The sequence below is a fragment of the Corvus cornix genome, chromosome 4, assembly GCF_000738735.6.
Source record: "Corvus cornix cornix isolate S_Up_H32 chromosome 4, ASM73873v5, whole genome shotgun sequence".
Lineage (NCBI taxonomy): Eukaryota > Metazoa > Chordata > Aves > Passeriformes > Corvidae > Corvus > Corvus cornix.
This window is the reverse complement of record NC_046334.1, coordinates 36,169,212-36,191,190: the sequence shown is the minus strand read 5'-3', so window position 1 is coordinate 36,191,190 and position 21,979 is coordinate 36,169,212. Positions and strand designations below refer to the sequence as shown.

At 42.4% G+C, this 21,979-nt stretch overlaps 2 protein-coding genes and 1 long non-coding RNA gene across 7 annotated transcripts in view; 1 reads left to right on the top strand and 2 right to left on the bottom strand.

Annotated features, from left to right (window-relative positions):
• GALNT7 (polypeptide N-acetylgalactosaminyltransferase 7) overlaps positions 1 to 2,293 on the bottom strand; it is a 71,792-nt gene extending 69,499 nt beyond the window's left edge. Inside the window, 2 exon segments of the mRNA XM_039551171.1 lie at positions 2,167 to 2,223; positions 2,225 to 2,293. Coding sequence (XP_039407105.1) covers positions 2,167 to 2,223; positions 2,225 to 2,293 — 126 coding nt within the window.
• The window catches only part of GALNTL6 (polypeptide N-acetylgalactosaminyltransferase like 6), a 505,353-nt gene that overhangs the window by 28,936 nt on the left and 454,438 nt on the right, over positions 1 to 21,979 (bottom strand). The window contains exons 14-16 of one of the 4 annotated variants that reach the window (XM_039551173.1): positions 20,898 to 20,992; positions 14,991 to 15,115; positions 3,416 to 4,860 (exon numbers count right to left, since the gene is read on the bottom strand). The gene's annotated coding sequence lies outside the window, so the exon portion shown is untranslated. Of the gene's footprint in view, positions 1 to 3,415; positions 4,861 to 7,880; positions 8,005 to 14,990; positions 15,116 to 20,897; positions 20,993 to 21,979 lie in introns of those variants that run through there. The other 3 variants (XM_039551172.1, XM_039551175.1, XM_039551174.1) reach the window with 3 other exon arrangements.
• On the top strand, positions 1,215 to 5,699 carry LOC109144931. Of its 2 annotated transcripts, none has more exons than XR_002045988.3 (2): positions 1,215 to 1,590; positions 3,262 to 5,699. It is a non-coding gene; the product is annotated as an uncharacterized LOC109144931 (long non-coding RNA). The 2 variants fall into 2 exon arrangements; XR_002045987.3 differs by having other exon boundaries at positions 1,218 to 1,590; positions 3,248 to 5,699.

Here is a 21,979-nt window from a genome sequence, read left to right as displayed (position 1 = left end):
CCTCTCCTAACACGATGCAGGGTATGCAGCAACTAACCTCCAGACATGTTCTTGGGCTCTGACAGCTTCCCAGAAATATGCCGGAGCACCGCTAGTAGGAAACACAGTCATTGCTGTTTAACTCATATCCCTTACCTGAGCAGCTTCCGAGGTGGAAAGCACTCCAACCCAAAACATGAATTTAGTAACAACAATAATGTTTCTCAGAAAATTATGAAGCAGCATGTGTTACTCTCATATATATCACAATGGCAAGTAAACAGCTGATCTAGCTAATGAACCAGGTATTCTGTTTAGATTTCATCTTTGAAAGTGTTTACTTAATATAATTGTATTTGTTCTCAACAAAGACTGAATTATTTCCTGAGATGGCTGTCATGGACATTTCCTCCTCAGGTCAAGACCAGGTAATCAAGACAGAATGCTGCTTTATCAGAGGCAGGACTGTAAAAGCTCTTGCAATTCCTTTACTGGTACGCAAACCAGCTAAAAAAGGCTTCTGAATTAGACCTCACATGTGAATGGAAGTGATACAAGGGTTCAGCTCAAAAGTATCCCAGCAAAACCCTTTAGGCTCATGAGAAAGGACAACATAATGCATTACAGCACCTAAGCTGATACAGCACACACACACTAGGGCTACAATACTTCAGTTGTCATCCCAGAACAAGCATCTGATGATGGTCGCTGCCCTACACAGCAATGCAACCACAATTTTTTCCCTCTGAGATTGTCACTTTGCATGTCTGTTTACAGTCCTTTCCTGAGCAGGAAAAGTAATTTGACTGGTTTTGATGCAAAATGTCTACAGCCTGACATTTGTTTGGAGGTATACAAATAAATTCCTGAAGGTTTTTCCACACACAGAAAATCCCACGTTGTGTCTAGAACAGATTACAGAAACTTCACCACTTAATAAACTGCTCATCTCCAAAAAAACCACTATGGCCTATTATCTCAGCACTAACTGCCAAGATACAGCAAACTGTAACGGCTTCAGAAGGCAGAGCACCTGCTGAAGGAGTCCAAAGCCATCCCCAGTTTTTGAAAACGAGTTCTGTCAACTCACTTTCCTTACACAATTATCCAAAGCAGCCCACTAGAGAGATCCAAGATCATTAATGAACACATCATAAAAGATTCCTTTTTAAGATAATCACTGGAAAATTTTATGACTTTACCAAGATTATTTTAATCTTGGCTAATCTTACTTCAAGCCGATCTCCTTTCCTGAGCTCTAAAACAGCTGGTGAAAACGGAAGAATTACTTTGACTCCTTCTAAGACCCTGGTGTCAAAGGGTCAGATTATTTTCACCTGACTAATACAAGGCCATGGCAAGACTCGTACTGCAGATTTGTCCGTCTGACCTCCTGAAGCATTTCTGGAAGTGAGCTGAAGCGCTGCCCACCTCGCATATCATCTGTGCTCCCACCATTTCGGCGTGGGAGACCTGCACCACCACCTGGATAAATCCGGCGCCTTTTGGTTTTCCGTGAGCTGTTCTTAAATTACCTGATCTGCTGCTTCTCCTTGGCCAAACCTGCCCTTTGGTTAGTAAAGCGTCGGGAAGCCGATCCGCGGCAGCTAGGTGAGTTGGCGAGGGAACACCTGCACCCTTTGTTGAAGCTCTAGGGGACCCTGGCAGGACACTTACGCAGGAGACATCGGCGCCGTTATTTAGGGACGGAAAACCCCCGAAGGGAAGACCATCCCACGCGTTTCGGGTGCCCAGGGCAGCGCCGGCGGGGAGGTCCCGGGAGGGAAGGGCCCCGGCGGGACTCTGCCCGCACCACCGCGCCGGCGGCGGACACCGGCGGCGCGCTCCCGGCGGGCGGGGGGGCTGCGCGGCCCCGGGCCGGGCGGGGCGGCGCGGACCGGACACCGGCCGGGCTCGGCCGCCCGGGCTCCCTCGGAACGCGGCGCCCCCGGGCCCCGCCGCGGGCAGCCCCAGGGCGCGGCGCCGCCCGGGCAGGGACGCCGGCTCCGGGGGCCGGATGGGGCCGGCCCCCGCCGCTCCGCACTCCCCTCTCGGGCCTGCAAGGCTCCGCAGGCCGCAGGCCCGGGCAGCCGCCCCCCGCCCGCCCGCAGCCGCCGCCGGTCACATCCCGGGCGGCGGCCCCGCACCCGCTCCGTCGCGCCCGCCCCGGCGCGGCCGCGCACTCACCCGCGTCCGTCCCGGGAGATCCGGCTCCTCGGCGCGGGGCGACAGCGAGGACCAAAGCCAGCAGCAGCCCCAAGAAGCTGCCCGCCAGCAGCACGGCGCGCAGCAGGAAGCCCAGCTTCAGCCGCATCCTCCCGCCCGCCCTCTGCCTCCCGCCGCCGCGCACGCAGCGCCCGGCCCCGCGCACCGGCCGCCTTCCGTCCCCCACGGCACGGCACGGCCCCGCCGCCGCTCCCCCGCCTCCCCCGGCCGCCGCTGCTCTCCGGCAGCCGCCCGCCTGCGGAGGCTGTCCTCTTGCCGCCGCCGCCGCACGTACAAACTTTTTTTTTTTCTTTCCCCCCCCCTCTTTTTTTCTCCCTCCCCCGCGCCGCCCCGGTAGGCTGCGGGCTGCGCGCTTGCCTCCCCGCCGGGCGCAGCGGCCGGGGTGATGCGGAGCAGGAAGTGGCCGCCGCGGGAGCCGCGGTTCCACGTGGCCGCCCCGCACCGGGGCGGGAGCGCCTCGCCCCGGGCCGCCGCTCGCTCCTGCCCCCGCCCCGGCACCGCGCCGGGCGTGCGCTCCCGTGCACCTGCTCCCGCCCGGACCGCGGCTGCGGCCAGCAGCGCATGCAGCCCTCCGGGGAAACGGGGGAGCAGTAGGACACCTCGAGTGGGGCTTGGGCTTTCCCAGTTGGGTGGGCAGCGCTGCTTGGGCACCGATTTGTAAAAATTAAGGTGCAGACGTTTAACTTTAGGGGCTTTCATAGGCGTAGGGTAACGCAGGCCCATTAATTGTTGTGTGCAGCCTGGGCAGAGTAGAACTGGAAAGTCAACAGATTTTTCTTGGGGATAGCAGATTAAGCACAAGATTACAGAGATGGTATCAGCCCCGTAGCTTGTGCGTTATTTTGTTACTAATTTTCTGCACTGAAAGTTAGGCATCCTATTTCCTTCTTTGAAGGAATGTCACACGTGCGTACACACACAGAAACCTGATAATGCAAGCTCTCCAAAAACCAGAGTGATGCAAAACCAGTACTTCCAATATAATACTACTTTTGCCTTTTCTGTGTATTCAGTACTATCCCCTTGCTCTAATGTTTTTCAGTTCTATTTCTTAAGGGCACTGGGAGGATATCAGATGCATGGATCCTGAACATTGACTTTCAACGACAAGGACTGCAGCAACGAAACAGGATATTACACCCTGAACAGGATAACTTTGGAGGAAAAAAAACCCCCACACCTAAGTGACCTTTGTAGTTGGACACACCTAGACACAGAAGGCTTTGTTTATTCATGAAACTTGTGCTACAGCACTGAGTGGTGTCTTTTTCTTCCCCATTCTGTAAGATCAAGGTATGAGACATAGACAAATGCAAAGTTTAAGGCACGGGCAACAGCTCTAATCCTTACAAGTGTCTGTGACTTCCACAGGAGCACAGAACTGTTTTCCCCAAAGCCCGCTCCCTGTCTGAAGTTGCAGCAACCACACAAATATCCCAAAACAAAGATTCAGGTGACTGTTTTCAGGTAGGTAACAACATCTGCACAAGGCTGGGAGGGATTGTTAGGGGTTTTTTGGGTTAGAGTTGAGTTAACACATAGAGTTGAGGTGCCCAGCTCTGAACGGATCTCTTGTCTTGCTGAGCCCAGAAGGAACAGGCAAGTTGAGGCTGTAAACTGTGAAAGTCTGTAGGCTGTCAAAGAAGTACAAAAGCGTTTCCCCAACTCTTCCTTCACTCCTTTGTGGAGACCTTACTGCAGCAAACAGTGCTCTTTCCTCATGTTGTTTCATTCTTCATTTTTGGCATCCCATTTTAATGTCCTGTGCTGTTGCTCTCAGCACATTCAAAAAAAGTGAGAAGAAAAAAAAAGTTACTCATAGCACTGCATGGAGGGTACAGCCATGGGATGTGATACCACTCTGCTGCTGCTCCTCAGAGCTGAGAGTGGCGGGGACAGAGCCCTCTGTGTGCAAGTTGATATGATGAGAACTCACATTTGTAAGGCTGCCGGCTGAAACCGGTTTGGGGTTTTTTTTTCTTACGGAGGTGTATGTTCTGCATGAACATAGGCAAAGGTAAACCATGCATCCGTGATTTCACAGAGAGCTACACACTTGGAAGATGAGCAAGAATTTTGTCGTTGTGGTTTTAGATACCCAAAGTCTTGCTGTCAGTGACCTCCCCCATTAGCTATCCGAGGACAATGGCTTCTGTACCAGGCATTTTAAACCCCCCTGCATTTTATCCCGAAAGAGAAGTAGCCGATGCCCACTGGGAGGCAGTACGGGTCAATGGACAGGGTGTTCATGCCAGCCAGCCCCTCTCTCTGCTGGAACCACCAATGGCAGGAGATTGGAGAAGGCGTCATGTTTCTGTTTGACCATTATACCTGCCTGTCCTGGTCCCTCATCAGGGAGCATCATCTACCTTTTTTCTTCTCATGCACAGGCCATGCAGTCTGACTCCAGAAGTATTGGATTAATACTGACCTTGGAAGTAGTTTTATTTCAGTTGTATCCTCATTAAGGATGTGCTTAAGTTTCAAATTCTGCACTTACAGTTTCTCCTATGTAGTAAGGTGCATAAGAAGACCTACAGAACATATTTTCGCTCTTGTTGAATTTGTATCAGCTAAGACAAAAAATTCAAATTAAATTTGTCTTTGGATTGCCTCCAGTACTATTCAAAACCATGTTTCAAAGTCTTTTACAACCTGGAGAGAAAAAGAGGCAGGGTTACACACAGACTTTTGTCTCACTCAGTCACAAAATGTAAGTAAATATAAATTTATATATAAAAATATAAGTATATATAAAAGTAGAATAAATACATTATATATGTATACACATATACATACATACACCATGATTCTCTTACTATATGGGCAGCATTAAAACAAAACACAATTCCAACTATTATTAATCAATCTCTGTTAGACTGATACTCAGTCACTCAAATGTTTCAAACAGGCTGGCAACTGTCACAATGTTTGTATCTATATGTGGACATCTACTGCTTGTTACACAGAAATCATACGCTCACTTCTCCAAATAAATATGCAATGGCATTTAAGTCATTACAAAGCCTTGCTGCTCTTGAACCAGAGACCTACGATGACCTGGAGGTGAGGTATCCGATTACCAATCCCCTAAGCCATGCAGTTGCCTTATTGCTGGGGATTTGGGGGATGGTGTCTGGAGCAGCGTCACTAACAAATGTCAAAACCTCATGCAGTTGTTGCTTGCATGGGAGAATTGTTTGGATGTGGATATATTCCTCAGCTCTTGTCCTGAATATCTGGCCATAATAAAACTCTCTGCTTGTTCATAACACAATGCCTGAAAGAAAATTCCTACAGACTTTTTTACCACTCAAGGTGAAAGTCATGTGTTACAATGTTCCATAATACAACAAGCTGCTGTAAAGTCTTCACTGTACATAAAACCTCACATTTTGCTCATTTGAGGGTTTTCTTCTGTCAATAGACAATCATTGTAAAATCTGCAATTCAGAGACCAAATTTTCTTTCTACTGAGTGCAGAGAGCACAAAACACAACTGGTTTTTTTTTCTTTTGTCATGTAAACAGTTTCTTTGAAATTAGCAATGGTGTACTGGTTTTGGCTGGGGTAGAATTTATCTTCATCATAGCTGGTATGGGGCTATATTTTGGTTTTGCTCTGGAAAGGATAACACCGGGATGTTTTGGTTGTTGCTGAGCAGGGCTTGCCCAGAATCAAGGCCTTTTGTGCTCCTCACCCCATCCCACCAGAGAGGAGACTGGGGGTACACAAGGAATTGGGAGAGGACGCAGTTGGGACAGCTGTCCCCCACTGATCAAAGGGATATTCCAGACCATATGACATCATGCTCAATATATAAAGCTGGGGGAAGAAGGAGGAAGGGGGGGGGACATTTGGAGTGATGGTGTTTTTCTTCCCAAGTCACCATTAGGTGTGATGGAACCTGGCTTTCCTGGAGATGGCTGAACACCTGGCTGCCCATGGGAAGCGGTGAATGAATTCCTTTTTTTGCTTTGCTTGTGTGCATGGCTTTTCCTTTACTTATTTAAATGTCTTTATCTCAACCCAAAAGTTTTCTCAGTTTTCCCCTTCCAGTTCTCTCCCACATTCTGCTGGGGATGGGTGAGTGAGAGGTGGTGTGGTGCTTAGCTGCCAGCTGGGGTTAAACCATGACAAATGGATTCTAGGCCTCAGTTACACTTTCCTTAGATATTTCCAGATATAACTACCAGCACTTCATTAAGTGCAGTATTTTGCTACATGATACTCTCTAGGCTTCATATAACAGCAAACTTGGTCATGCCTTGATTAAGGCAAGTGTTGGAAGATGCCAGCTGGCAGAAAGTAACTTGCCTTCCTAAATGGAATAGTCTCAACACAAGCAACACCTTTGCTCCAGTGAAACCTTCCAGCTCCATTTAATCTCTTTTCCTATCCTGACCTTGCATTTAGATGGTTGTCACTGAATAAAGCCTTTGCTGTTTTCCCACTGTTACTTTGGATCTAAGGCGAGCTGGCCATTGGCACTTACGGAAAGCTCGTGCAGTGTACTAGCCCTACAGCAGGTTTATTAGTACTGCATATTGGAGTCCTGGGATGTCCTGGTGGAATCCAAGACATAGCTTCCCTAGTTTTCATCTGAGAAGGTGGGAACTCAGTGTGTGACTGAAGACGCCTGGCCAGATCTCCCTTACTTTATGTTAAGTTCATACTCCCTTCTGACATCATCCCCAGCACCGAAGGATTTGGATTGAGATCCTGGCTTAATGAGGTGGTCCCTGCTAGGAATAATACAAAGGGCAGAGTTTGGCATACATTATGATGAATATAAAGTTATGCCCATAATATTTACAGTGTGTGTATATTTAACCTCAGAGCTGACAAAAAGGGACTGAAGTACAGGGTTTTAAATTCTTCTTAATTTCTGAGATTGTTTTAAAAGTACTTTAATCAAATAAGTGCCTCTAGGGAGTACTTAATATATGCTTTTGCAACTTAGACTATGATTGCTTAATCTTCACTGTTTTGTGTTCATGATCTCTAGTCTTTAGTACCATTCTTCCTGTAATTCTCAATTATCTTTCTTTTTTTTAAGCCAGCAGTTTAGCCATACATGTCCTACCAAAACATTATCCTTCAGTACTTCAGCATTTGAATAGATGCTTTTGACAGAGTGCTGTTCGCCTCCTTTGCTTTTCCTGTCACTTTTATGAAGAGTGTGTTATGAAGCTCCTGTCATTACATTTAGCCCCCATACTCCTGTCATGCCTACTTAGTCTGTTTTATTCCTGCAGTATCACCTCTAGCTCCTCGTCTCTTTTCCCACACAGCAACAGTAAGCAAGCTCATTATTTGGTACGGGTCTGGATTCTACCAATGTCCTGAAGATTGGAATGTAAAATGATTTTTTTTCCAGCTGTCCTTTCTGTTAATGAGTACCACTCAATGTTTATGAACTATATTGTATTATTAATACTGCTTTTGTCTAAAAAAAATTAACTTCTTTTGCACCTCTAAGTCCTCAAAATATCCACACTGATGAGTGTTGACAATCCTTGACAGATTTAGATCTCATTAAAATAGTGGATGGGATGGTCTGTTACGTGGGCGTTTCATTTAAGTATGAGAAGAATTGGGATGATTCTAAGCACGGTTTTGCCATTTAAAAAGTAAAATATATATTTTAAATTACTTTTCAAAGACACTCTCACCTGTATTTTGAGCCAGACAAAAGTATGAGTAGTCATACAATCTCAGGTCTGGAAAATTTCCCTTTCCAAGGTGCTATACTTCTGAGCATTTCAAACAGAAATTAACTTGCATCATTTCCTGAATCTAGGGCAGAGAAAACTGAAATAGATTGCTGCAATTTCTGTTATGCTGAAAAAAATGAATGTTGTAAACACCCACAATTTCAGATGCTGAGTTATTTTTCTAAAAGACTTTTCAAATATAGTAAATTAGTCGAGTTAATTTGAGGAAATTGTCAGTCTGAACAAGAACCACAGTGCCTTTGAGAGAAAAACTGGGAAATTTTACAATTGTAAATTAATTAGATTTTTGTATTTCTTTGGAAGTTTATTATTTAGTGATAAACTTTTGACAGTTTAGAAAATAACTGGAAACATGGGTATTAACAATTCAGTATCATTTATCAGCTATTAATCTGCAATAATTTTGACAGATTTCTTTTCAGGATATATTCTGCCATGTTGTTCAAAATTAAACACGACCTAACTGCTGAAGACATGAAGCATTTGTAAAGCATTAGAAAAGTTAAATAAAGCCAACATGTCATATCTGCACAAGATAAAGCCTTATGAAGTTTCACAGAGAAATAAAAAAAGACACTCAAAATTGGTTACATGGAAAAGTGTGGATGTACAACAGTTACTAGATGCAAAAACCTGTATATGCTTTTTGTTCCTTAGCTTAGTCACTGTTTGAGAAAGAGTGGCCTGCCTCATTTTACATCAATGCATAAAAGGTCCATTAATAATTACTGGAAAAGACCAATCCAGTAGATAGATTTATGCACTGAATAACATTGCAGAGTTCTGCCAGACTCTGATTTGCACACTGGAGTCCCTGGATTCCTGGGGAATGGGAATGCTGTCTGAAACAGAGAATGATGGCAAGACTACTGTCGTTAGCCATATAAAGTTTGTGGTATATATCACAAATTGGTAACTGGAAGTTAAGGGTCGTAGTAGCAGTGAATCACAAAAGCATTGCTAGGCAGCTCCGAGCTTTCTTAACTCTTTGCAGATTTCATAAACTGTAAGCTTGATGTTATTGGTGGTTGGAAATAAACACCACAATGCTGAGCAGCCTCTTTTCTTAGTGAGCTGCCATTTGGAGAGAAATTCTCAAACAGTAGATTATTTCTGTTATGTATCGTCTGACACCAAGTTGTATTTATTAGTAATTCAGTGAAATGATTCCGTTACAAAATGCATGTTTTGTGGGAATTGCAGGCAATAGCAGCTGTTGTATCATAACACTGCACACATTCAAGTCTTCTACTAAATATAATCATAATGAAAAAGATTTCATAAGGGCTTTAGTACACCATGGAGGTGCAGAATTCTGTGGAAGTTTTTCCCTTTTCTCATGTCCAAAGCTACAGACAGATATCCCTACTTGGTATGAATTAAGTGATTTTCAACTTTTATAGTTTTAGCTCAGGTATGAATATGGATAATTCTTTAAATACTTTTTTTTAAAGTATGTTTTCCATCTTTTTCCCAAACTGAGAGCTAAACAAGAAAAACCAAAACCAAACCAAACCAAAAAAATCCCAAACAAACCCAACTCCCCAAATCCAACCAACTTAAGAGAAAAAATTATTAGACATGCCAAAAAGACAATGAAATGAAAGTGAAGAATTGTAATAAAGTCATCATCTTGGCAAGCCAAACTCCACTGCTTTTCAGTCACCTGTGACAAGTAAGAGTGATAATGGCAGGATCTCATCCATCTTCAAATACTGCAGGTTTCCAGATCTCTCAGCTCACTGCCATTCACCCCCTTTTTCTAATATATAACAGTGTGCTGGTTTTGGCTGGGGTGGAGTTATTTTCTTCCCAGTAGCTGGTATGGGGCTGTGTTTTGGATTTGTGCTGAACACAGTGTTGATAATGTGGGGATGAATTTGTTATTGCTGAGCAGGGCACAGAGCCAAGGCCCTTTCTGCCTTTCATACTGGCACACTGGGGAGGAGACTGGAGGTGCCTGGGAAGCTGGGAGGGGACACAGCCAGAACAGGTGACCCAAACTGACCTTCAGACCATATGACATCATGCTCAGTATGTAAAGTGGGGGAAGAGGGAGAAAGGGAGGTACATTTGGAGTGATGGTGTTTTTCTTCCCAAGTCACCGTTAGGTGTGATGGGGCCCTGCTCTCCTGGAGATGGCTGAACACCTGCCTGCCCATTCCTTGTTTTGCTTTGCTTGTGTGCACAGCTTTTGCTTTCTCTCTTAAACTGTTTTTATCTCAGTCCATAGTTCTCTGGCTTTTACCCTTCCGATTCCCTCTCTGATCCCACTGGTGGGGAAGTGAGTGAGAGGCTGTGTGGGGCTTGGCTGCTGGCTGGGGTGAATCCATGACAAACTGCAAAGATTTAAAAACTAGTTGGCTGAGTAGTACAATTAAAAACTTTTCTAAATTCTCAGGTGTGTGCAATTAGCAAGAAGCAGCTCTCTAAACTGTACTTCTATTTTTACTCTGGCTTAACTAAATCTTTCTTCTGATTAGCTTGATCAAATCAGGGACATCCCTTAGGTTTAGATGTTAGAGTTTACAGAATAAGTGGGAAAAGGTTGATTTACAGTTTTGTCCTTAAAAAAAAAAATTAAAAATCACTCATTTCAACTTGAAAAGCATACTTATAGAGCAGAAGACTAATACAATTAATATTATTTCAAATTAAACTGAAGAACCACTGATTTATTCCCATTCACTGATCCTTTGAGTAATGAAAGCTGCTCCAGTAAACCTTAGGCCAAAGTGAAGTTTATTTAGCTCCTGATTTAGTATCAACAACTCTGACATTTGTATATGTCCAAAAATTAACACAGCATCTGTGTAATTAATTGTTTTTCTTTTTCCCCGCAAATGGTGCTTTGGGACAAAGCAGAAGTGATAGGAAAACTTCATATTCAATTAAAGCATGGTGATTTACAGCAGGACTTTTGCAGACTGTTGGCTAACTGCTTGAAAAATCTGGATGACTTCTTACTAGCCTCCAAGGCACAGGAAGCGAACATGTCTTCAAAACATTTTAGATTTAAATAAGCAGACTTACAATATGACTGAAAATGAGTGTAACAATTTGCCTCTCTTTCAGGTTTTATCCAAACAGTCTCTCCAAACTTGCCCTGCTACATCTTTGGTGTCAGGGCTGATTAGCAGACAGCAGGAGGTAGAGGCACTGTTCCTCCTGACATTTAGGTCAGCTCTGATACTCTGTAGTGTGTATCTAGGCCACGTCTAATTAATCCCAGAATATTCCATCACTGCTGGATTACCTCTGTCAGCTTCTCCCTCAGAAACCTGGCAGCAAAGATTTTACCTTAGGTGAAGATTTTCCCGTTTCTAAAGGCAAATGGGAGTGGTTTTATTCATTGTCTAACTACATAATGTTTATGCAACAACTGACAGAGCCCTTAGGATGTAAAGTATTTAGTAGAGGTAAATAGCTTCAGTTGAAATTACTGGAATGCTGCCAGATTTAAACAGCACCAAGATTTCAACCCCAATTGTTTTAAGGATGAAATTTACCAGCCGTCTCATCTCCAAGTTTGATGCTGCTATTCAAAAGAATCACATACTTTTTCTAAGCCAAATGTGAGTACAAAGTGCTTAATCAAACTAAGGTCAAAAAGGACAAAAGATCTAAAAAATACAATAAAAATTCCACCTAAAAGCCAATGGAGATCAGCACAAGTTAAGGAACTAAATTGTATTTTTGCACTTTAAACTGCAGCCTGCAGTCTGCCATTACTAGAATTGCATAAACAGTTTGCAAAGACACGTAACAGCTCCGGGAGGTGTTTAAATCAAGACAAGCCAGCACTGTGGAGCAGTCTATACGCAACTGGTGGCCACTGAAAAATAACCCAGAGCACTTACTGAACTAAGGATATACTGCATCTGTGTTCTGTGTGTCACAACAGTGAAGCACAGAATCACAGCCCTAAAAACAGAGCATTCATTAGCAATGCAAAATTTATATGCAATTGTGCAAGGTGCTGGGTGTCTCAAGCAGTGCCACATTAGTATATCGTGGGTGAAGTATTGTGATTTTTGGAATCAGTGCTCTGTAAACATGCATTCATCTGTGCAAAAAGCCAGTTGACTTTTTCTTATACCTGATGACAAGACAACTTACTACTTGCAGAACAAGAAATACCTGTTATTGGAGATCTATTAATATGCACTTTAAAACACAGGCAAAGAAAAGCCCAGTCATTTTTGTAGTGGGTGAGGTATGTTTTTTAACTCCACCTTCCACATTCTCAAATTATGTCCTTGCAATCTCCTTTATTTAAACATCAAAACGATTTTCACTGCATTTTGTATAGGACTGTTGTCAAAACCTTCCTTTAAATGCTTCTACTGATACCTTCAGAATTATGTAATATTAAAAATGTAAATAAGATGCAGATTTTTCACATACTCATTTTTCTTTCCCATGTAAGTTGATTACTAAAGCAGGAAATGCTATTCATAAATGCTCATTACTAACACACTAAAAAATGCATACAGCAAAACTTCTTTTTTTTTTTTTTTTTTTTTTAAACGTCACTAGAAAAATAGTCAAATCAGTATCGGTCATGAGTTTTGTCTGAGTTAAGATTTACCTGCCCTTCAGATGTGCAGTTGTGGGTCATTGACATATTTAGCACATGCATTTGAGAAGTCATCTTATGTTTTAGCTCATATTACAAGCAGGAAAGCAGATTTTCTGAGATGTAGGATGAGTGCACCTGCAGCAGAAGTACCATAGGTGTCCTGCAATCCATAGCCAATGCAGTGAAAGTGCCAAATCCTGCTGTCTTGCATTTAGTGTCTTAGCATGAACTCATAGATAGGTAAAAAATAATGTCATTTTGACAGGTGAAAAATGCACACCAGCTGGTGATGTGATATTAAAAACACTCCAGCTTAGTGTAAGCCCTCACAATTCACATTTCTCTTCTACCAAGGTTTATGATTCTCATCTTTTTTGTCATGGCCCACATGTCTGGCTGTATCTAAGAGTCCTTTAGGCATGTGTGGCTCTGCCCGAATTTTGGTCATGCAGCTCAATTCAGAGCAGAAGGATGAAGTAGATTTCTACTAGTGCTTTTAACTGTGATAAGCTTCCTAATGCTATGCCTTAAGTAAGATACCAAAATAAGCTTGATGGTGTGGGACAGAGTACCATTATTGAGAGATTATAGCATCTTTGTCCTTTTGCTTTGGAGATTTACCCCTTCTTGTGCTTCATTGCTCAGTTCAAACTCTGAACAAACCGTGGTTTGGTGGTGGTACCAAGATGAAGACCCCAAAATGCCCTCTAACCATGTCATTCCCCATCATGTACAATGCCCACGAGGCTTCTAAATTTTCACCACCTTTTTTGTGACCAGCATCTCAAACTCATCAGCCTTAAGTAGCAGAGCAAAAGTTACAGTTGTTGGAGTTATCTATAGTCTTCGTGATAGCATCTTGATGAGATAGAGAGAGGGAGAGAAAAAGAAAATGTGTTTTTTGGACTCAGCTAGGAATAATTTTCCTTGTAACACCTACAGAAGTTAATTAAACTTTGCAATCCAGACAGAGATGCACTATTAACTTAGACAAGAATGATAAATAACTTGCACTCTCTGAGAGAGTAAGTACATACAGTACATGTAAAATGCATGCTATTACCTTAAAAAGAGCTTTTAAGTTTTTATGAGTGCCTGCACAACTTGCATTGTTGTTGAAAAATTAAAACAGTTCATTGTATGCCTTAAATGCTAGAAATTGCTTCATATCATAATAGTGTCCTCTCTGACCATTAAAAGCTTTCACCTAATTCTTCCTTTCCTTTTACTGCCCTTTTGTTAGTCTGTCATTCCTTCCTCTCCCTCAAAAAAAGCCCCCCAAAAAACAATAAAACCAAAAAAGCAAATATTGTTTTATACATTCTGAATTCCTCATGAAGCTCCTGATACAAGGATCCCAGCTTCCTGGTCAATTACCTGTGTATAGTTAAATGATTCTCTCCATTTAATTATCCACAATAATCGCCATTAGGAAGACAAGTGTTTCACCCTGCACCATGGTGCATGGAAAGGATCAGCAACAGCATCAGCATTTACACTTGTTGCTCAGACTAAGAAAAAGCTAGACCTTTCTAAAGCTGGTGTCACAGCCTTCTTCCTTCTACTTGCAGGTGTAGGAGGAGCTTCTCACAGTGATCAAACAAGCCTCCAGCACTTTGGGTAATAGCAGTCTGTCGCGGGTGAAATCTGAGACTTGGTATAAAACACAAACAATGGGCAGACTCATTCAGCAAATGGATGTCATGGTTCAAGAGCTTCTGACAGCCCAAGTCCTCAACAAATACCTGCACCCTGCCTAAGTTTATGACGTTGAGGTTCCTCAGCTCTGCATAACAGCACATGCCCTCATTACAACAATCCTTGTATTGTGTGCCAAAACCTGAGCTCTAAAGAACTGGCAGAAAGCAAGCTGACAAATCTTCACATAGTTGTCTGAACAAACCCAATTTTCCACCAAGTCTAAGCTCAGGATTTCTGGGCATGAGCATCATGATAAGCTTTGAACCAAGGTAAAAAAAAAAAACAAAATTAAGAGCTACTCTTTTTCTTTTGACATAATAAAGGCCTGGTGGTGTCCATTGTTGGTTACCTCAGATCTGAAGTGCTGTCCTGTCCAACTTCTAAAATAAAGTATCATTATGTAAATTGATCTGTCCAGAAATCCTTAGCAGATGCATCTGGTTTTCATCATTCTCCTGTGATGCTGTGTTTCAAATTCAATACATTATTTTATATATCCTGCTGACAATGTTTATTTTTAAGAGCATGAAACTCTCAGTGCTTCTCTATTCTTCCTGAATGCTGACAGTGCTCTGAACATGCCACTGGCTCTCTGAAGCAAGGAAAATGAAATAGGAGTCATCTTAGAAATGGTTCTGCTTAACATCAGGACAGAATTTACCTTGCCTTCTGGTTTTGAAATTTCACTATGCAAAATGCAAAAAGATCCTAGGAGCTCTGCAGGCTTGGAAAGGAGTACAAAGTTTGGGTACTGTTATGCTCACCTGGTTCAGCTCTTTCTTTATCTTTCTCTGTTGTCTTTTTGCTTGGTACGCTGTCTGTTGTGTATCCTTGTCCTGTGTTTGCTCAATTGCCTAGCACAGGCCAGTCCAGGCTGTTATTAGAGCACCTACAGGATGGGGCAGGTATTTGCAGTCTCTTAATCCTGGAAGAAGTTGAGACCTCAGGCATGCACACACACACACACAACCTACTTATCTGGGATTTCAATATGTTTTCTATAGATACAAAAACCCCACAGGAATTTCAAAAGGTGTATCTGCACTAATTAGAATCCATATAATTTGCGTGCCAGAGCTTTACTCATCACCTCAAATTGCCCTCATCCACCCCAATTTTAGCATTCATATCAGGTGAATGCTTTGTTATGAAGACATTTGAAAATGAGTTTCGAACTCACAATCCATTTCTAAAGCAGTAATGAATCCTGTGACAATTTTTGTTTTCAATAAACCAGCTTGCATAGCAAGTCACAGCTTTTATTACTGTTAATACTGTTAATTCTGTAAGACTCCTGAGGCTGAAATACCTGCATCTATTCAGGACCATTGACTGGGTATTTAATCTCTGAGAATATAAGAACTTTTTGTGCATCAAATTCTGCATACTGCTTTTTTGGGTAGTATTTTAATAAGCTTTCATCACTATTTTTGCCCAATCATTCTTAAGGTCCACAGGCTAGATGTTGAGTATGTATAAATCATGCAGCTCGAAATACATCAAAGAAACTATATTCATTTGTGCCAGGATTTAACTTCTTACTTCCAGTTTTACCAGGCTTTTCTTTAACTAATCTTGTGAATTCCTTAACCACATCCACTTCCTACTGTACTCCTCTCAATCCCTTTCAATTACCTCCTTCTTTACATATAACACCCCTCCCCCAATTATTTCCTTGTAAATCCCTTTAAATCCTAATTTTTCTTCTCCTTCTTTCTTTTTCTTTTTTTTTTTTTAATTAGCTAATTGTTAGAAGCATTTGTAACTCTTTGAAATTGTACTTCTGAATGCATTGTGGTATGTTGACTCTAAGGGCTAAAGTTTCTAAGCAGCTTTTAGAATAATGAGATTTGTGGGCATGACTCCCCTGCACTGCTATAAAGATTTACTCTTTAGAGTTAAAAGATTTTCAAAAAATCAGGTTTTTTGTGCTGCTGGCTTGTAAACACTGTGCTCGGAGCATGGATCCTTTACAGCAGAGTTACCCTTTTCTTTCAAGTTACTTATTGTGCTTGAGGATGTTGCGAACATCTATCCTTAACATGCAACTTTATACCTGAGGCTGTGTCAGCCTTAGCAGCAGCTGATATATGCTGCAGTTTTTGTCCAATTTGCCTCCTCTCTGCACTTAACATTTGTGTGCATAAAATATTTGCACTACGTATTTCTTTAACAGGCAACTCATTCTCTTTCTTTCCTGACCATATTTCCACTGATAAGTGGCAGCAGCTTGTAGATATCTTATGGAAAGCTTCAGTCCAATCAAAAATGGTAGACTCATGTGCCACATTTCTCGAGTTAGCAATGCCCAAAATGGTAATCTAAAATGCCTGGCTTTTGCAGACAATTGTTCCTGGCATTTCATAGTCCGCTAAACTTTCTGTTATTATTTCCCATCAAGTTTCATGACAAGTAAGCCTACCTCACAGGTAACTATTGCCTGCAGTATGCCTGACCTGGTGATTTGGGCTGTATTTGCCGAGTCTAACCTCGGATATCTTTGTTTGCCTTCGCAGTGATGCTGTAGCACAGGTATATCAGCATGCCAAACAGGGTGAGGTGGCTTCACTGATTGCACTGGCTGGTCCTCGAGTATTTGCATTGCCTGAGGCCAGCCCGGCACTCCTCCACCACACCTGCTGCTGAGTGTGCCCTCCCTGGGTGCTGTGGGACATTTGTCAACCTGAAATCCAACTTCCTGATGCAATCCAGGATACAGCCATGTATTATTACTTTTTTTTTTCCTTCACCTCCCCAGCACAATGAAACCACATCTCATCCTGCTGTTTTCTTATGAGCTAGTCAAAGCATGCGCTGAAGTCCCTTGCATGCCAAAAATGCATATTGTGCTACTGCTGCCTCAAGATATCACCAGATTTTGAGTGCCACGGTTTTGCCCCATCAGCAGCTTTTTGGTTAGCTGCTGCCAATAATCATGAGCTATGGGAAACATAATTATGAAGAATTGGAGAATAAGAATGCTATGCAAGTCTTCTAGAAGGGACAGAGGCAAAAAAAAAAAAAGTGATCTAGTACATGTATAGGTTTTCACACATGGCCTCATTTCCTTTCCACTTTCCTCAGGAATTATGTGATAGTCATTTTGTGATGACCCTGTTATCATAAAGTTATACATATGCCTAAGTAATTTGATAACCAAGGTACTAAGGCTTGTGCTGCGCCTGTCATGCTGCCCAAAGCTGCATAAGTATATTGACTTTTCCATAATTAAAACAGCAATACCCATTCATTGGAATTAACTGTTTGCTGAAGAAAAACATAACCAGAACTGTTAGCTGCAGACTTTTACAGACCCTGGAAAATGTTAAGGTTACAAGAATAACATGCATAGACATGAAAGACAGGTAAAAAAGTAAAGAATATAAAAAAAATTAAGAGCTGTTGAGTAATTCCACCCATTGAAATGTTTAGAAAGCTTCATTCTTATCTATTCCTTGTACCAACTATGCTTTTATACTTATTTTTTAAATCCTTTACATTTTTTTTACAATCTGTCACACCAAGAATTTGTAAGTATCTTAAAGTGTTTTCATTTAGAAGAAAAAACCATCTTCTGCATTCAGAATCACCTCATTGCTTAGCATGCACTAGGAGTAGAGAAGGTTGCAGTACCAAGGATGTGTCTGAATCCTCAATACATATTCCCATCCAGCACCTTTGAGCTTATCCCCTTTAAATACAGAGGGTTTTGGGAGGGGTGTGGTGGTGGCATCTTTTTTTTTTTTGCTTCATTTTGCTGCCCAGTGATATGACTTGGCATGGCTGCTTTAGGGGAGGCAAAGAAAAGGCGACCGGAGTCAGGCTTTTGGTCCTTGGCCAGCGCAACGTTTCAGGTCAGTGAGCCAGGCTGCCTTTGCTGCTGTGCATTCACCTTCTCTCTGCATTAACCCCAGCAGCCTTAATATACCTTTTCTTGGGGAAAAAATGCTTTTCTTCACAACATAGTTGTTGTCAGATATAGTTTTTACAGGTTTAAGGAAGCATTACACAAATGCTTTAAGCATGCAAGAGTGAACTCCTGCAGTCATATACAGCCTTAAGCATGAAAGGATGCTTTAAGAATTGCAATTCTTTAAAAAGCTTTCCACTCAGATGATGATCCTGCCTGGAACTGGTAAATGGATCCAAAGGTTCCTACAACTCCAGGATGTCACAAGTTGTGACATCCTGGACCAAGCTGTGTTTGAGAACCCCAGATCTGGTACTGTAAAGCACTCCCAAAAGCAGCACGCTGTGTTTTATATCTGCTCTGCCAAATGCTGGAGTGGGACAGTGCAGAAAAGAAGCCAAAGGCAAGATATTTTCTCATTTTTGTGCCAGCTCTTGCACCTTTGGGGCTTTTTCCATAAGGTCTCAGTCCTTACAGCTTTGTAAATAAATTCTAGCTGTGACAACTGAGAAAAACCACAATCATCCCATCCTTGCTCCCCAAGCCCTGTCACCCTCCAATCCCCCCTACAACCATGCAAAGTGCTTAAATAGCCCCAAAGTCAACAAAAACACATTAAAAATATGCTTTATGGGATAAACTGGAAATTTTGTATGCTTGCCATTGGCAAACTATTTTGTCTTTCCAGCTTCAGACTTGTGCCTTTTCCTCTTTCTTTGAGGATAAAGTTTCCCAGGGTTTCTAAAGGACTCTGGTGACCTTTTCTGGACTCAGCTGCCTTTTTCAGCAGGCAGCACTTCTGTTGCCATGGCAGTGGGAGCCAGGGCCCCAGCTCCAGTCAAAAGGGTTGGGGGATTTCTTCTGAGGCATCATTGCCACAAATAATAGAGCAACTAGGTGAGAATATATAGATGCTGCCTGGGTTATCTGACATGGCATATTTTGCTACAGATAGGTAGCTATGTCATTTATGGAGCAAATTCTTTGTGAATTTTGTCACGCAAAAGGTCCACTTTAGGAGCTCTTCTATAGTTAACTTCACTGTGGCCTGAGAACACGTGCTTCAAAACAGTAGTATACTCTGTAAGGGGAGTTACAGCAGCTCCATCTTTTTGGGGAGAAGCCAAGTGCCAATAGGCATTCTCCTTGTAAATCGTATTTCATTAAGAATTAGCAGACTTCTTGCCCCCTCCACGTGAGCAGCAGCTGTTCACAAACCATCCAGCACTGCAGAGCCATAGAACCTTCACTGGGGTTTGGCTTTGCAGATGGGAACATCTCCATGCAAGCTCATATTTGACCCTTGCATGCAGCTGTCACCATTACAATCAATAAAGCTTAGAGAGAGGCCTGCAGTACAGTTTTGTGACCAGATGCACTCTAATGACATCAGTACAAAATTCCCTTGTGCTGGTTCACTCAGCTCACAGGACACAGAAGGACCAAGAGTCTGCCCCAGGGCTAAGCACTGACTGGGCTCCTCCTAGCCCTTCTCTGCTCCCTGCTGATATCTCCCCTCACTTCTCCATAATCTTGTTTTTTTTGTTTGGGTTTTTTGTTGTTGGGTATTGTGTTGTTGTTTTTATTGTTGTTTTGGGTTTTTTCAAGAAAACCAGCGAAAAGAGAAGGACCAAGATCCATTCTCAGTGAAAGTGTTCTTGTTTGGTGAATGCTAGCAAATGGTGTAAGACTACTAAAGTAACAAAGAGGTTAGGTTTTGTACCTTGCTTAAAAGTAGAACACTTATAAGCTTATGTTGGTTCTCTCCAGAAAAGCAAATAAAGACTATGATCTATTAAAAAAAAAAATCTAAAAAACATCCACAAGAAGCTAAACACACCTTACATACCAGATACCATAAAAACTCAGATCTAAATCACTACTGCTTTTCACAGAATATAAATTCAAGGATGCCATACAAAGTCTAATCCTTTTACTTACAGAAAACTACTTAGCACACAAATAAAAACCTGAGTTATAAAAAAGATGTAATCTTTAATGCATACACAAACTGCTGTTAAATAGTCTGTAAATTGCTGGTCTTCTGGGCAGAGTAAATATTTTGTGATATACTGTTGTCTCTTTGTCTGAAATGCAAACTGTTTTCTTTATTACTGATATAGTAACACGTTTTTAGAAAATGAGCAGCAATATTTGTATATGCTACCACTGTGCTCAGACACCAAGTAAAGAATATTCCAGCAGGCAAAAAATAGAAAAATATTGTTTCCCTTCTTCAAACATGTGCTTTAGAAGGGAAATAGTTGTGTTTGATGGGAGCTCTCAGGGGAACTGGAAACATCCAGCCTTATTCATGGCTAGACTTTCCTTAATTTCATCACATATGCATTGACAAGACTGTTCTGAGAATCATCACAGCTCCAGCCTTTAGGTGTAAACTAGCTGAAGATTATCTCAGTAATGGGTCAGGTGAAGAGTTAATGCAAGAGAAAGGTTTTTTCCCATGGAACAGAAGTCCAGCAATATTCGCTACACCAAAAGTAGCTAGCACACAGGACATTAAATTTATCATTGTTGCTTTTAATTTACTGGACATAAGAATGTGGCAGCTCCTAAACCAACATACATATTTCTTAACAGAAAAGCTGTGTCTCCCCACTCTCCCCTCCCACAAGCTGCAATCTCAGAAAGAGTTAAATAGACAGTCCTTGCCCTCTGGTCTACAACTGCAAATGACTTCACGAGGTCCCTTCTGATACTCACACTTGACTTGCCAACATCAAAAAGTTTAATCACTGACCTGATTTTTGGTTGGTGTGGTCTCGTGTCATCTGTGTATCCCAGTCCTTGGACAGTCAGGGTCATACCTTCTTAAAAAGCTGCAAATGCAGGTTTCTTGTAAAGAAAATGGAGAAGGCACAGCTGGTCACTAAGGAGGAGGTACAAACAAGAGCCCAAGTGAAACAGCCAAACAAACCCTAACCCTGAGCATGTACCTGTAAAGGCTTTATATAATCTTTGACATGGTTTGTTGCTGCGTAGGATTGATGAGGAGCTGGCACTTCCTGCCCCCGACTGCAATCTGCTGTGCTGGTGGTGCCAGCATGGACCCCCCTGGATCACCTGAAGCATGTGGGGTGGCCTAAGGAGGCACTTCAGGGGGATGTCCAATGATGACTGGTTTCCTGCTCTCCATAGGAGTTCTGAGAAGCACCAAGGAGATGACAGTAACCAAGTAATCCAGATAGAGTGCACATCTTCTCTAGTTCAGGCGGTAGCCACAGAGCCAACCTCTTTGGCAAAGGGCTGTGAAGGATTAGTTTGCAGGTGCTACTACTGGGGTTAGTCCCCCCAGCTGCACTTTCTGAACTCTTCCCACTTCTCTGTCTGTTAGGAGACACTATCTTTCTACTTATCAGTTTTTCTTCCCCCTGCCAAAATAAAAGTTTACCCTGGCATTTCCCTGAAGTAGAAATTACCAGTTCTAAATCATGAGGCATGTTTAACTAAAACAGTGAATGTCACTTGAGAATCACTTAGGCAGAAGAGAAAAACAGTATTAAAACCCCCTGTGTTTTTTCCTCTCATCTTAAAAGCAAAACAAAAGAGCTAATTAGAGTAATCATTCAAATAAAACATCCCACCAGACACCCTCTCCTGCCATCTACTCACCAAGGCTTCCAGCTGAAGAAATCACTACAATTTCCCTTCAAAAATCAGAGGGGAGATATTGGTCCTGACCAGGAGATGTGCAGACACATCTCCTTCTCACCTGGCTGGGGCTGCATGTTGTCCAGACCTCAAAGAACTCCCATTGTGCAGACAAGCAACACTCCTCCAACTGGTGTGGGGAATTACCAGCTGGGGAACGAGGGATGTAAG